General features: G+C 35.7%; 2 protein-coding genes across 2 annotated transcripts; both read left to right on the top strand.

The window, feature by feature from the left end:
- The first annotated feature begins 234 nt into the window (after nucleotides 1–234).
- LOC145224431 (protein NLRC5-like) lies at nucleotides 235–2,623 on the top strand. Its single transcript, XM_080090920.1, has 3 exons — nucleotides 235–480; nucleotides 536–785; nucleotides 899–2,623. Exons 1-3 carry the CDS (start codon nucleotides 367–369, stop codon nucleotides 2,620–2,622), a joined length of 2,088 nt encoding a protein of 695 aa, XP_079947046.1. The 5' UTR covers nucleotides 235–366; the 3' UTR covers nucleotide 2,623.
- Nucleotides 2,624–2,957: 334 nt separating this feature from the next.
- On the top strand, nucleotides 2,958–8,865 carry LOC145223693 (ribonuclease inhibitor-like). The gene is made up of 4 exons (XM_080090089.1): nucleotides 2,958–3,026; nucleotides 3,405–3,566; nucleotides 5,742–5,903; nucleotides 8,251–8,865. The coding sequence occupies exons 1-4, from the start codon at nucleotides 2,958–2,960 to the stop codon at nucleotides 8,416–8,418; spliced, it is 561 nt and encodes a 186-aa protein (XP_079946215.1). The 3' UTR covers nucleotides 8,419–8,865.
- Nucleotides 8,866–16,655: the final 7,790 nt, after the last annotated feature.

The following is a 16,655-nucleotide window of genomic DNA, read 5'->3' as shown; positions in this document are numbered from 1 at the left end:
ATTAAAAACAATGAAGGACAAAACTATTGTCGTTGTTTATACAAATGCATTATTCTAAAACAATTTAACGTGGTGTAACGATTGTGGTGTGTTACTTAAACTACAACGTAGCTTCTGACTGGCATGTTTAGGCGCTTTTATGTTAGCTGAAAGTAAGGTAAAAAAGACAATGCAATTGCGACAGCTGATTGCATAACTAAAACAGCAATTCGTGTTTTTGTGTCCAAGGTTTTATTGTCCTACCTCCGTAAACCTAGAAATGTTTTGCCCAACTCGGATCACCTAATCTAATGAAAGAAAATTCTTACACCAACTTGCCCAAAGAACCGAAGGAATCTGACACTTAACCCAACTTAGACCAACAACATGGGTGATGCTGTGCCCCGAGCCAGCTCACCCCATCAAACAAGAGATGTTGTACCTCGACCACATTCTGATCAAATGTCTACTGTCAACCCAGAGAACCAAGTTATAAATATCGTAAGAAATTTGAAAAAAACAATAATTTTGGTTTTAAATGGTTTTTGTTTTACAGGCTGAAGCACAAACGCCACAGTTCGGAGACACAAACATCAACACAACTGGAGCAGTGTACAACGCACCAGTGGAAGTTCATCAACACAACTATTATACCCTTGTTCATCAACGACAAACAGTTCAACAAACACAAGAACAACCCCACACTTCAACACAACCAACTTCACCAGTTGCTCTGGAGAAAGAAACATCTTCACCTTTAGCAGGACAACATCAGCATACGTTAAAAGAAACTAGAAATGAAAAATGTACGGACAATTTTGCTTATTTTATTTAAAATGCAAAGATAAACTCTATAACACAGCGTAGTATTAACCGACGTACGATGCTATTATTGTTTCAAAGACAGTTTTTTGTTTAGGTGAACAACTGAAATCTCTGTTAAAGAGAGAAGTCAAAGCCATCGTCAGTGAAGAATCGTCACTAGTTGAGTTTTTAGACGGAGCTATAGAACCCGTCCCCGTTGCTATAATCAACAAACCACAACAAATTGGCGACGAGTTTCAAGAAAAAGGACATTATCACCGCAGTGAGGAGCTTTACAAAATACCAGAAAGTGACGTTACCGGTGAGAAAATGTTTGCTCTTGCTAAACAAACGGCACGACAAGAAGCTGAGAAGAAATTCAAAGCGCATGAAATCGAAGCAAAACAAAACTACATCGAAAAACATGGGAACGTAGTAGGTGTGGTTGGACAAGCTGGAATTGGAAAAACCACCTCAGCCAAAAAGTGGGCTCTTCAAGCATTAGATGGACAATTGTGTGGAAGAGTATCGTTTATCTTTTACATTGCGATAAGACTTCTTAATTTCACGGCAGAGATGACACTTCTTCAGTTTCTCATTTCCACCATGTTATCAAACTGGATCTACACACCTGATGAGGCAACCATCATACTCGCTACCATTTGCAGTGACCCTAATGTTTTGATAATTTTCGATGGTTTGGATGAGGCAGCTATTAAATCTTTTTCCGCTTCAGTTTCAAAACCACTTTTACATGATAAAAACACTGCGGAAAGTTACTTGAAGCATTTGGCGGGAGGAAACTTGCTTCCACATTCTCGAAAGATGTTTACATCACGACCAGCTCAACTATACAAGCTCCATCCATCATACCGACCCAAGTTTATAGTCCAGATACTTGGTTTAACTCCAACATCACAGAATGAACTCGGACGTCAGATATGTGGCAACAAATATGATGCCATACATCAAAAACTTGTCCAAAACCCTAATGTATTTGCATACTGTTATGTTCCTGTCAATTTCATATTGACACTCAACTACCTGGTGAATTACGATGGAGATATTCAGTTTGTTTCGCTCACACGAGTTCTTGCTTTCACTTGTAGCCAATACGTAACGACAGATCATCTACAGGTCCAAGAATGCGAATTGGACAAACTGGCCAAAATGGCTTGGGATGCATTTCTTGAGAGCAAGCTGGTATTTAAAGACAAGGACTTCAGAAAAGCTAGAATCGAATCTGCTACAGCCGACGCTTTCCTTAACACATCAGTAACAAAGCAAGTGAATCTTAAGCTGACGATATTAGAAGGACACAAAGTAAGATACTTTTCTCACCTTACTTGGCAAGAGTTTTTTGCGGCTTTCTACATGATGATGATCATGTCCGTAAATGAATTTAGAAAGCAGCAGAAACAACTAACTGAAGACAAATGGGAAGTTGTTTCCAAATTTGTTTTTGGAATTTGTGATTCTTGGGTTTTCAATCAACTGGAAACCCTTGTCTCTACACATTCCAGTGAAGCCTGGTCAGTGAAGAAGTTCTGGATGACCGAGTTTCTTACTGAGAATATAAACCCCAAGAAGTCTTGGCTGAATAAAATCTTCAAATCAGGAAAGAACGACAAGAAACGACTTTTAAAAGTTTGCACCTGGGCTCATGAGTCAAATGATCCAGATATTGCTTCGTCTGTTGCTTCGATACTTCCTGATTGTCTTCGCCTCAGTAATTCATCTCTCTTTCCTGATGACGTCGAAAACCTTTCCTTTGTGCTTCAACACAGAGCCAACCCGGTATTACTGTGGTTTAAATTCGCCAAGGCAATGTTCTCATGAGGAGAATGAATATGTTGACAACATGATTTTGTTCAAATAAAATTAATATAACTGTCTAGGTATTTTTAATGCTTAAACAAAAAGTATTTGTAAATATTTACCAAAAATAACACAAACTACGGCAATTGCTAATTAGGCAATATCTCTAATTGTTTATTTTGTTATGACGATAAAAAAGATTGTCTGACGTCACAGGCTACTGTGCTTCGATTTGTTTACTCTAACTTTTTGAAACATTGGAAAGTATTAATCATGACAGCCTAAAATAAAAACTGCCGGAAGATCTGAAATTTTGATGACAGCCTCGTTGCGTAGTTTTGCTAATATGTCAAAACATGTCACCGTCAGAAAATGAAAGTGTTGGCATTTTGCAATGCGAAACCAATTACTACTTTGACGAGCACGTAAAGTTATTTTTGTGTAATGCATGACCTTATAGACATTATACGTTGGCATCAAAACCCAAAATAAATTTCCAGTAGCAAACTAATTTTGCTTCAAGTTTACAATGTCTTTTAATTCAACGACATAAAATGTCACGCTATATTGCTTAAAAGATGCGCATGCAAGTTTTGACTTGTGGTAATGCGTTTTATTTCAATAATGCGTGTTGCCTAAGAGAATGTCAGCTATGGCCCTTTAAAAATGTTACGTTGTTACAAACAATTTGAAAGAAAAATGGAAGCCTCTATAGTTTAAATTACAGAATTGGCCATTGTGACACTGCGTTGTGTTTGTATATCTGCTGTGTTAACATGTGTTTGTTCTTATTTAAACATCAGCTCAAGTCACTCTGTCTCTTCTTCAACAAGATCGGTGATCTGGGTGCATCTTCCTTGGCTCGTTGTCTTCACAAATTCGAAAAGCTGGAGCTTTTGGAATGCGACATCGGAAGTGAAGGAGTCAGACAACTCGGCGATTCTGTACTGCAACTGAAAACGCCTGTAAGTAATTTATTCTATGATGTGAAAAATTACAAGAAAGTTTTAGTTACAGTTTTGAGTGATTGCGTGGGCCATAATACTACTATTAAATACAGGATACATATTAAGTGTTTTAGTTTCATATTTTCCCTGGGTGCCATTTGTATATTTAGAAGCGTTCCCAACAATTTTTACAAAGTGCTATTAATTCGGTTTCATTCGTCAAGACCAGAGGTCACCAAACTTTTTTCACTGCGGGCCGAATAAGTAAAAATGATTCGCGCGGACCGCATAGTTTCGTCTCTTGTCTGTGACCTGATAAACTAGCTTAAGATTAATCCTGGGCGTTGTAATGAAACTAGGTAATATTATTCTACATATCGTGACAGGAAAACTTTCGTGATGAGTAAATTATATTTTAAATGTTACAAAGTTATCAATACGATTTGGCAAATCAAAAAATATGCTCGTGTGCCGTAGTTTGGTGACCCCTGGTCAAGACAATGTAAAGCGACATTTTACTCTGGTTTATTAAATGAAACAATCAATATTAGTTATTTATTATACAGCGTTTCACCGTTTTCTCGAATCGGCTGTGAGTTAGCCGCTTGGGTGCCGCATAGTTTTTGGTTTTACTCAGATATTGTTAACATTTGTGTAACAACATAAAACAATAAAACAAAATTAGCAAGGAAACAATGATTAAGTGCCGTGCCATTTCGTTTCAAAAGTGCTTTGTTGCTCCCAATGTTGTTGTTTTGCGACATGAAATTCGTCCGAGGATAAAACTCGAGCAATTTTTAAAATTTTCGTGTAAATTTATATCATTATAGTAAAGTTTGATTTGCACATTTTCATTAAAATGATAAAAAAGAAACTTTGTATAACGTCATTAACAGTGTGTTGACACATAAATTTAAAAAAGAAACTGCCAGTGTTTGCTTATTTTTATGTAAGCCTGTGAAGCCATTTGTGGCAGGAATAGGGAGAAACAAATATATAGTCTCAGTTTTTCAAGCTGAAGAGCTTAAACACGAATATGACTGGTCAAATTATATCAAAATTTCGCAATATTTCAAGAAATGGGCAAAATTATTACGGAGTAGAATTAAGTTTGTGTTTGTTCGGCCCTGAAACTCAAGTCAGTTATTTTGGGTGGCATCATTTGAAAGTGGGTCAGGTCATCCTAATTCCATAAAGAGAATACGCATAAAAAACATTAGGCGACTTAAAATAAGAACAAATGCATTAGCAACTTAACCTTGACCCCAGATCGTTGACTGTTATTTTTGTTTGCTAAAACTCAAGCGGTAGCTTTGGGTGTGTTATGACATGAATATTTTTTGCGCAGGTGCCCCCTGGTATCCTCTGGTATATAAAATAGAAAGAAAGGTCAAGCACATTCGAGTAAATTAAATTCGACGTTCCACACGAGTTTTCAAATGTCAACTCTTCACTGGTCAAATGATTATAAAACAACATGGACGCGACATAATTTTGCATGTAACATTACTTAACTCCTGTTCAAAGTTGACACAAAATAGCTACTTAAAGCATGGCCCAGAAGGTTATCGCATTCCTTATCAGAAATATTACAAACAAAAGTCATAAACAAACGTAATACCGCAACAAAGTTTATGATTTGCATCGAATACGGTAGTGGTGCTTTCACCTTGAAAAAACTGCCATAGCTGTTTGTTTCAAAAAATATTTACGCAGTGAATCACATGCGTAAGCGAACATCCAAATGTGATGCTGGTCAAAGTCTACATAAAACACAAGTTACAAAACCAATATTACGGAATAAAGCCCATGGAGCCATTTTGTGTCCAAAATAATACATCAGGTTTTGAAGGAAAAACACATTGATTGTTTGATTTGTACATACCCGACCGCCTAAACGCGAATTTGATTGTCCAATACAAAATTTGGATTTTAGCATTTCAGCGTAATATTGCAAGCAATTGGGGAAAGTTATTTTGAGCAGAATTAAGTTCAAGTTTGTGTTGGTTCGGCCCTCCAACACAAGTCAGTTATTTTGGGTGGCTCCTTTTCAAAATTAATTACCCACCTCTATAATTTACAGGAATATTTGAAACTTAACCTGCATTAACCTAACAAACCTCACATTGTTGATTTCCCACGTTTGTTTTGTTTTGTTATAAATTGAATGGAGATATTTTGCTTTAACATCAGCTGAAGGGACTCGACCTCTCAATGAACAAGATCGGTGATGTGGGTGCATCTTTGTTGGCTTGCTATCTTCACAATATCGACGAGCTTGTGCTGTTGGGATGCAGGATCGGAAACGAAGGGTTGAGACCACTATGCGATTCTGTGCAGCAACTAGAAAAACCTGTAAGAATTTTTTATTTATGCACGTGAACAACTATAAGGAACATTTAGTTTGCCATTGGGCGTGATTACGTGAGTATAAATGATTTCACACAAAAATTATTGCACATTAAACGTTAAATAGGAAATAAACCATCTAATAATGAAATCATAAATATCTTCTATTACAATGATTGCATTAGCAACTTCGCAGTTGACCCCAAGTAGTTAAGTTGACCCCAAGTTTGTCAGTACGCTATAGTGTCGTTTATGACATCTTATTTCAGGATCCATTAAATTCCAAGCGAGATGCAATCCAGTACATTTTACAAATATATATTTTGTTTACACTTTGTTCTAGTATTTAGTACATTTTTTACGCTAACCAACGACAAAAATGAGCAAATCTTATCACTGCATGCGCATTTGTAAACAATAACCTTTCTTCATTGGAGAATTTTACTTTATTTTACACTGTGACAAGTAACAAATGCTATGCAATTTCATGTAGCAGCCCTTAAGTTGTTTTACCTAACGACGAAAATAGGGTTAATGTGCTTGTAACACTTCTCATTGAGTTGCTCTTACATACTAGTAATTTCCCTATAAAATATCTCAGTATCTTTTCTTGCGTCCGAAAATAGGAACTACTTACATTTTTTTGATGTTTTTCAACTAAACTTTATCGTTTGGCAGTGAGTTTTAAACTGAATTAAACCAGGAGCAGTTACCCTGGTGTCAGTTTCACTGTAAACAGGCATTATCGTATCATTTATTGTTAATTTAAAACTAATTTTGCCCTGCGTGGTTAACTGCTCAGCGTGATTAACAGGTTTTGGTATTTTCTGGTTTGTGTCGTATAATAAATTGCCCTTAAAACATTTCGCATCTTAAGAAACTGAACTAAATTCATTCTGCATGTTGTTGTGGGAATACTTCCGAAAGGAATATATTGCCTTTATTACGTAACTCGAAAGCTGATTTTGCCAAGAAACTTTTAGTTTTATAAATATATTTAACTTGGACCACGGGTGCTCGAAAAAAAATTGCTCGAAAAAATTGCGAAGGGACCGTTATGACAAAAAATTGAAAAAGTTTGAGAACCGCTGTTGTAATGGGTTTTGTATCCTCGAGATATTTATTAACAGTACATTTTACAAGGATACGTTGTGTATTCTTCTCTCCAGGATTTAGCAAATTGAGTAAGTTAATAACATTACACAGTTAGATAAAACATGGCAAAATAAAATGTTTAACACAAGCAGGAAAACAAACGGGATTTATGTTAAAGATTTTGGTTGATTCCAGAAACCTGTGACACAGATTAAATCTTGTCACGTGGAAAGTGGGACAGTGAAACGAAAAAATTCTGTGTGAATAATTGAAATAGGCTCAAAATGCACATTTTTCTATTTTCAGTCAAGTATTTTCCGTCTTTAAATGCGTTAGAACAAATTGCGTTAGAACAGGGGTCAACACGTGGCCGGCGAGGCAATTTTCCATGGCCTGCGGCGTTATTAGCAAATGAATAAAATATTAATACCATATTTTTGTTTTACCCACTCTAGTGTTCAAAGAAAAATCAATGAAATTCTAACCGACACCATATCACTAAGTGTAAACTTTAACAAAACAGACGTTTCGGTCCAACATAAATACAAGACCAAAGTCAATAAACACCTAAGGATATTTAAGTATTTAATTTATATTTTAGCAGTACCGCTTTAGGATTCATTTCACTTAAATATTATTTACTTGGTTAAGCATAACAATGATCTAAGAGCGGTTTGTGACACCACAGATCAAACTAAGATATGAAATTATGCGTAAACAGATGCCTTCATTGTTACTTAAGTAAGATTGTAAAGCCATGAGCTCTTGAAGGTCCAAGGGAAACAGCGCCGTTAACCATTTAGAGACCACGAAATCCAGTTTGAAAACAGCTGGCATAGAGTGTTAATTCCATAGTAATGTGATCAGATATTCTTCTGGGAATGCGGCTTCTAGACAGGTCTAAAAATTGGCCCAGGACAAATTTAAAGTTACAGACTCCTGCGGTAGAACAAACAATCGCAGCTCAATTTGGTCAATGTAAAACCTGATGTTTAAATACGATCCTACGTAATAAACACAATTCTCGAACATATGTACGCACCATTACTATGTGTATTCTACGGAATAATACCTAGATTAGTTTGAATGTCAAACAAGAACATTTTTTACATTTTTTGCTTTAATGTCTTCTCATCATGCTGCTACCAAAGTGTTACGTAATAAAATGCCATCATAAGTTTTTGATTGGCTTCCGTAAAAATATAATAATCAACCTTTTTGAACTCTTTTGAATTCACTTAACAGTTGTTTTATTCAGATGAAATCTCTTGATCTGTCTTACAACCACCTGACAGATGAAAGTGCTGAGTCATTGGCTCGATGTGTTCACAACATTAGCGATTTGCGTGTTTGGGGAAACTACTTCTCAGAAGCAGGGGAGAATCTCATCAGATCAAAGTCGCGAGGAAAAGTTATGTTTAAATAATACAAACCTTTTTACTTCAAACAAACCTAAACAAAAACATAAATGCTGCGTTGATCACTTGCTCTGGTTCTTGTGCCTTAATTAAGTGCATGCATGTGCATGCAGGACACGATCTTAAACGTTCTTATAAATCATTTTTTCATATTACTTACAAAACAGTTTTTTTCAGTTTCTCAGTATATCCGTCTATATTGCTTTATTGTGGCACTCTCGCTCTTGCAAGGCCTTACGCATTACACGTAACTTTCTTAGCATCACAACCCTGTTCATCTAGCGCCACCACTGGTGACACTATTGGTCAGTATGGCTTTGACGTCATGTAATTTTCCGATTGTTATTTAATAAATTCGTCACAATGCCGATTATTATTCGAGTTCCTGCTTAATCTGACCAATTTCAAATTGATATTTTTCGCACATTCTGATCATTTTGTTGTGACGAATTCATTTATTGTAACTTGTATTTATTAAACGACCCTTCGAATGTAAATAATAGTTAAACTATGTAAATATTTTGCTGTGCTTGTATGCTTTTGATATTATCACGTGCTGTAAATTGAAATACTGTAAATCTTTTCTATTTCAAAGTTTCACTAAAAACGTTGCTGTGTTTTTCGTAGCAGTGATTTGGTTTTAAACTTAAGCTTAGCGATGAATGATTCTATACCGTTTAAAATTGTATTTAATTCTTGCACGTTTTGAAAATTTCGTTGTGCTGTTTGGCTTTACTATTACAGTCAAAATCTTGTGTCTTAGACAGAAGTATACAAAGTTTTATTGTTACGTATATTTATCCTTTTTCTGTGCATTTGTTACTTTTCATTGTCAGCGCTCAGTATCGTGAACATTATATCAGATGAAACGCAACATGTTGTTTGTGGATTCAGATTTATGTTCGGCTTCTTGTATTCTGATTTAATTTGTTGAATTTAACTGAAGAACGTATATGATTATGTTCTTATACTAGAAATGTACCGAATATTCGGTTTCGGTTTAATAATAATAATTGACGCGATATTTGTTACGGTGTAGTTTGAAAGATTGTGTGGAGCCTTATCAAACACAAATGACACGTTTAACGCTTCAAATTTGTGTTCGCAAAACATTCGGTTTCAGCCTAACCGTAACAAATTATTCGGCCGAAAGCGAATCTTTGTAAAAATGGACGATTTGGCCGAATAAATTCGGAAAATTGAATATTCGGTACATCACTATTTTAAACACCAAATTTTGCGTTTCTGCTCGTGGCAACAGGGTTTGCCTAAACGTGGCCGTTTAAACAGACACTGGATGTGCTTCCTGTGCCCATGTTTCCATGTTTGCTCCTCTGTGACTTTCGACTCTTCCTCAGTTCAAAGTCGACACACTTCTAATTTAAATCTTAGATGAGGTATCTGCTCTTCGTTTTGGTCACTAAATTAACCCTGGCGGTGTGTCGTTTTCGCTACCTTTTCGTCTAAATTTTTTTATTGAGTAAATTCAAGTTCAGGTTTATTTGCAGTTAAACAAATTTAACCTTTAAACCTTTTTTTTGCAAAATGAAGAGTGAATTAAATAATCTCGCAAAGTTATTTTGAATCCGACTGCTCATGTAGCAATGTTAAAAATAAACTTTGTGGCCAGAACGCTTATGAGTGACGTTTGTCGATTCGCAATCAGTTTGTCTTTGACTAGGTTTAATGGAAAGCGAAAATTCTTCTCGGCATAAACTTCGGTACATTTTATTGTTAGATCATTGTTTATGATGTATTTATATTTATCACGGAAAAACTTTCAAGATTAAATGGATGTATAGTCGAAAGTATTTCCTTGATGTAATTTGTGATCATTTAGCTGTTATGTTTAACTTGTTTAAACCTACAATGCTGTTAATATGTCCCTTTTTAGAACGTTACTTACGTTGTTGTATACTTGGTTTCAGAGTTTGATTTATTATTTTTTTGTGTGGTTTTAGATTTGTTGATATTACAGTATCAAATGTTTCAATGACAGTCAGCACTTAATTTAATAAACACCAAATAAAAAGGATTGCTGAAATTCACTAAATGGGGTCAGATTTGGATTGCTTTTCTATGTTTTAATTTTCTTCGTTTTGTTCAAATCGAAATTGTTGATGGATCATTTGTGTTTTGTGCAACTTGGCTTTAATACTGGCTAACCGCAAGCCATCAGTTGCAACAATCATTAGTTTTGGAGAAAAAATGTGCTTGTCAAATCCGTATCTCTTTGAACACGCTATCGCCTTAGCCAGCATTTGTGCTGTTGTCATGTTTATGCGCTTCTACTGATCAGTTGTTGATGTGCTCTCTACCGCCACCAACCGTCTGTATCGCCCTCGCTTTATGTATTTTGACCTCTGTGTTTTGCCACGGCATCAAAGACGAGTCCTTATAATTACGACCCCGTATAGTGAGTGTAGACATCCTACAACAATCGATGTACACAATACATTAAACTTTGTAAAAACTGCATAAAAGAACTATGCGCGAACATGTAAAGTTGCAGACTGTACCTTGTTTTTGCACTTGTGGAGCTTTACCGATGCGATTTTGAGTTTGTCACACGAATGATCTGCAGTCATTTTTAATACCCTTTTTGCTAATCGTTTATTGTTTTACTCTGTGCTTGTAAAAATTAGTTTAGCTGTAACATGCAATGTTATCTGCATACAAAATGGTATTTATATGATATATTGCATGTTTATTGTCGAAATATTTAAGTTATTCAAACATTATGTTTGTGATACGTCATGTATTTTATGTTGCATGTAAGTAATTAACTGTTGTTTTCCCCATTTGTGCGTCTCATTTTTCTGCCGTTTAGTGTCAGATGCTAGCCTTTGGGTTAAATCGTGGGTTAAAACAAGCAATAATTTATTAACAAATGCATAATTAAGATAATTATGCTTGTTTACTTTTGCACTATGATCACAATTGTTTTTGTCGAAACGTCTGAGTGATAAAATGTCTACGATTAATCTACATCTTTGGTGTTTTTGTGTTTAGTTATTTGTTTGATATTTGCTAAAATGTATTAAAATTATTACAGTTTAATCAGCAATGTGAACAATCAAGAAAGCAAAGTTGAGGTGGAGGTTATATTTTTACTTTCAACACCAAAAATACGATCCGTGTAAAATGTTTGGCGCTGCTTGATGCCCTTCATTGCGTTTTCAAATCCTCGTGCTTCCTGACGCGGACCGACGCCGTCGCATTGCTTATCACGAACAATAGCCTCATTAGAATTTTAGTTTCACCGCTTGGTGTGACTAAAGCGTGGTTTCATCAATTTGAGGTCATATTTTACTAGAAAGCATAACCTCTTAAGCTTTTTGCTACTGGTTTGTTCTGTTGCAGAATACGAAAAAAATATTACTATTTTGAAAATATTCGACAAAACACTAATGCTGCATCTAATCCTTAACCTTGCCTAAATTTACAGTAAAGCATGTTAGAGATAATTTGTCAAGAACATAATGACAAGCCCAACAAGCATATAACTGCTGTTGACGTTTATTCAATCGCCAACGCCGCTTGGCTTTTATGTCACAAAATCTGATACTTTTATGTGAAGTATTGTGCTTTACTAAGCGTTAAAACTGTCCCGTGATTCATAGCAGAGTATTAAAAAATAATGACGTCACAGATCCAAACATATTTTACGGTTTCAATTTTGTTGCTCATATGCGTATTCAGCCTAAAACAAATTAGTTTATTTCACTTGTTGGATTTTATTCCTTGCCTTGCATTTGCCTTTACACCAGGGTAAGGTGTGCAGTTTTAAGCTAAGCTTTACCAACGGCTCAAATTGTGATATCCCAAAAAACAAACACACTCAAATGTGTGGCGTTTTTTATGCCCAGATGATTTGTAAAGGTGAAATTGTGTGTCTTCTGTTGTTGCAAAGTGTGTCGCGGTTCTTGCACGCATTTAATTCAGCGAACTCCAAAATGCCTTCCTCACCTTGGACGGTGTGCTCCATCCACGTAAAAAGGCATCTACAGAAATCTTAGTTTGGTTTCGATACATACGTGTAGGTTTTTTTTTGCCATAGCTATGATCGAAATTGTGTGTCGGCAACACAGGTTGCTACAAGTATGTTTTTATCGACCAAATCGATTTGGGAAGGGATATTACTAGATAATACTTCTGCAGAACAATAACTCTAAGATGAAAAAAAATAACGGTCGCTATTTGTCCATAGTGTTTGTGCAATAGACAAACATCATGGTTTCGGTTAGTGTTTTGATAATTTTTGTTTAGTGTTTATCTTTTTTTACATGGTAACTTTTGTATTTGACTTTCATGTTTACAATTGTTGAATACTACAGCCATCAGGCATATAAATTAATATTGCAAGCACTTATTTGACTGAAGTAGTATTTTGGTTTTTAGTTTACTATTAGTTAGAGTCATCAAATTGTTATTGTGTGTAGTGTATTGTTAAGAGGCGACAAGCTGAAAACTATCAGTGGATGACTTCAGGCTTATCAAAGCAATCGGTTGTAATTGCATTGCCTTTTTCATCATTTCGGTCAAACAATAACCATGTGGCCTTAGGAAAACGCTTTTGATTAGTGATTTGCTTTGTAGCCAAAAAAGCACGCGTTCCTCTTTGATAAAATTGGATGTTTTGGACGGTGTCGTGTTGATTTTTACTTTACTCAGTTGTTTGTGCCCGGTGGGTTGGTAGAGTGTTTTTGAGAGCTTGGTTGTAGAGTAAATACGGTGGTTGAATATTTCTTTCGCGAATACCATCAGCGGAAAGGCATAGCCTTTATATTTTTTTGCCGCCGATGTGAAGCCTAATATATAACTTTAGAAGGAACTTTACAAATGCTTTAACACATTTTGCCCATGTACCCCGGGGATGATAAACTAATTTAAGCGTTTTCATTGCTAAATATTTGCAGTTTTTTTAAGGCCGGTACGCGATAACATTTCAGTTTCAAACCCGGTCCGCAGTATGGTCTAAAGCACAAAAAATAATAAACCCGTCGTGTATAGCTAAGCAAAGATTTTCTGAACATTGCCAATAATATTCAAAGAAATAATGCAATATTTTCAAAACGCATAGCGTTTGTCGCTGTGAATGTTGCAACAAAACGGTTATCTATAGCGGCTTCTTCCTAGTTTCCATATACCTCCGTATTCAGGTGTCTGATTGCATCAGTGAGCCTTAATTTCCTGTTTGTGATTTGATCTAAGTGTAATCATTTGTTCTTGTGCGATTGGAATGTACGTTGCATGATTTGTACTTGTATTAAGTCAGTTTATGGCATGCTGCTATTAAGAGTTGGGTTGCGCCGGGTTTTCATACAGATTTTTCAAAAAAATCAGGTTAAAATGTGTCTTGGAAATAAATATTGTGCTCTAGCTCTAACGCTGTAAGCGCAAAATTAAGACTTATTGTTGAGGATTAATGCCATCGTTGCAAAGTTGTGTCCACTGTAAAAAAGCCAGTGCATTACAATTATCCATGTTTTAATCTGATTCAGAAAATAAGGTGAACAGATTTGCGACCGTGTTTATTAAACATGCATATCAACATAATTAACACGCTGTTTAGGCTTGTGCAAGTTTTTAAAGATTTTGACGTACGGGTTGGCGTGATTAGGCAGGCAGCCTTTATCTCTGTTTGCAAGCCTGACTGCGCAAAGGTTTGGCCATACTTTTTGCATCCCTTACACCAAACGTTGTGAAAAGTAAAGCTGTTGCCCATAGGCGCCGAGTTTTACAAAAATGCAAGGTGGCGGACGTAAATTATGACGTCACTGATGCGTGCAACCACATAAGCTCCAATTACAAGCACAATAAACTTTCAATAGAATGCAACGTTCGTCAAATTCTAAAATAATGTTTTTTTTAAACCAATGTTCATTTGAAACACTTTGCTTTAACGTTATTATTAACTTAGCAATGTTTGAATAATGTTTCGTCAAGTTGTTGCTCTTGTATCACCTAAAATAACCATTTTTTAGAGTACAATCTTATTGCACACAATGATGGCCATACATTCACTGCCAAAAATTGCGTGTTTGACGTCATAAACAAAGCACTAATGCCAGCATGCTTGTTTAAATCAAAATTATTCCCAAATATCTTCGGATTTCGCGATGTTTCGTACTATACCGCTACAAACAAATCAAAATATCCACCGTGGCCGCCACCGTGCTTTACAAACACAAGGTGGCGGCGCCACCCCGCCACCGCCCACTCGGCGCCTATGCTGTTGCCCATTGCAAACTAAACTATTCGAAAAAGGGTACTGTAGAAAAATGAGTTGCAAACCCAAACGGGTAGTGAATTGAAGACTTTATGTTATTTTACATAAAATCAAGTGCGCCAACGATTTAGAATATAATTTATTACTCCGAACGTTTGATTGAAACGCTTGTCATTGCCATTAAAATAATGAACAGCTAGTCCGTTAATATACTCGGAAAGAAAGAGGAGACATCAATTACGTCACAAGTGATAAGACGTTGCAGCTAGGATGCAACTGACGATTGACATAAAATATTTCGTTTTTTGTTATTTTTTTATCACATTTACCTTAATGGCATTAGTTAGCGTCAGGTTCTTTTCTATTCGGGCGGTAGGTGCTAATTAATTGCTAATCCACGTGACGTTTTAATGCTTCTTGTCTAACTGATATGACCTGAGTCTCGATGTGATTGATTTGTTTTAATTCTCATTATTGTGATGTGGTGAAGCACAGTATTAGAGTTGCGCGGCTTTGTAGATAATTTACCTTTCTAAATACTGTGTGTTTTGTGATCTTAGCTTTGCGTTTAGGCATACAGTTGGCATAGCAACGGAGCCATTTTAGTTGTTTTTTTTATGAGAAATTTTAGAAAATAGTACAGTTTTTGGTTTTAAAAAGCTGTACTGAGGTGCGTGTGTATGATTTGCTGCTTAAAGAGCTGGACTGCAGTAAGCAGATTTTGTTGCAAACCAAGTATGTAATAGTGGGTGTTTACGCTGTTAACTAAGTCCTTCGTGCATTTAAGGTGTTGATACCTAAAATCAGTAGCGGCTCGTGCCCTGAATTTCTGGAGGTGCTGCTCCTAATTATTACCCTTTATAGAACATACAAGGCGGCAATATAAAGAAAAGTCATCTTTCTTGTTAACAAATGTTTTTGTAGAAAAACAAATAATAAGAATCTTTATTGACAGCCCATTGTGACTTTTTTGTTACGCAATAATGTTAACGAGTGTAAACAGCAGACGGTATCTTTGGGGAATTTTGTTTACTTGCACAGCGACAGAATAAACTCAATAACATGTAGTGATAATTATCACACATTTAACACACGTGACATAAGCTCGATACGAAGCGGTTGTAAATACTGTAAAACAACAACAATAAAAAAAATGGTAAAAAGCGACGGAAACGGGCGAAATATTTGGGTTGGATAACATTTAGGTAAAAATGTTTACAGCTGCAATTTTTAACATATTCTATAACACAACATATTCTTTAGTATCTTGGATATATCGTGTTTTTTATTTAGAAACTAAGATGAACAGGTGTTTTACCGTGATTATTGAACATGCATAAACAACATAAACAACGAGTTTTACTCGAAATTTAGACTTGTAGTAGTTGTGAAACAACAATCTCTACAGTTGTGGTTACTTACGTGAACGTTTGTAATAAAAAATTGCTCACCTCGAAATTTAAATGTGGATTTACATGTAACGGGTTTTAGTCGTGATCAATGTTTTGATTCTTAAATTTTAGTTCTTTCGTTTATGTTGCTTTCTTAGTTAATGCAGCACTTTTTTGAACGTTGCACTTAATCTCGTTTCAGCTACTGGGATATGTTCGATCACAAACCACTAACAAAGATTCAGTCCAAATGTTAACCAACAGAAGCTTAACGACGTATCGCGGTTTAGGGTTGCCTTAATTATGATTGCAGATTGATTTCCTGTTTACAAACCCAACTGCGCGAGTTTAAAAGTTTGCACAAACGTTTCGTATCCATATGACCTAATGTTGTGAAAAGTAAACCTGTTGCCCATTGTGAACTATAATATTCGAAATACGGTATTATAGGAACATGAGTTGCAAATCTAAACGAGTTAAGTGAAGACCGTTATGTTATTTTACATGAAAACAAGACTGCCAAATGTGTAGAGAAAAATGTATATTTTTAATTACTCCGAAGTTTGATAAAAACCCTTGTCATCATTATTGAAATAATGCACAACCAGTCCGTTAATATACT

Source organism: Phallusia mammillata, chromosome 4, assembly GCF_965637545.1.
Source record: "Phallusia mammillata chromosome 4, kaPhaMamm4.hap1.1, whole genome shotgun sequence".
NCBI lineage: Eukaryota > Metazoa > Chordata > Ascidiacea > Phlebobranchia > Ascidiidae > Phallusia > Phallusia mammillata.
This window is presented reverse-complemented; position numbering and strand designations above follow the sequence as displayed.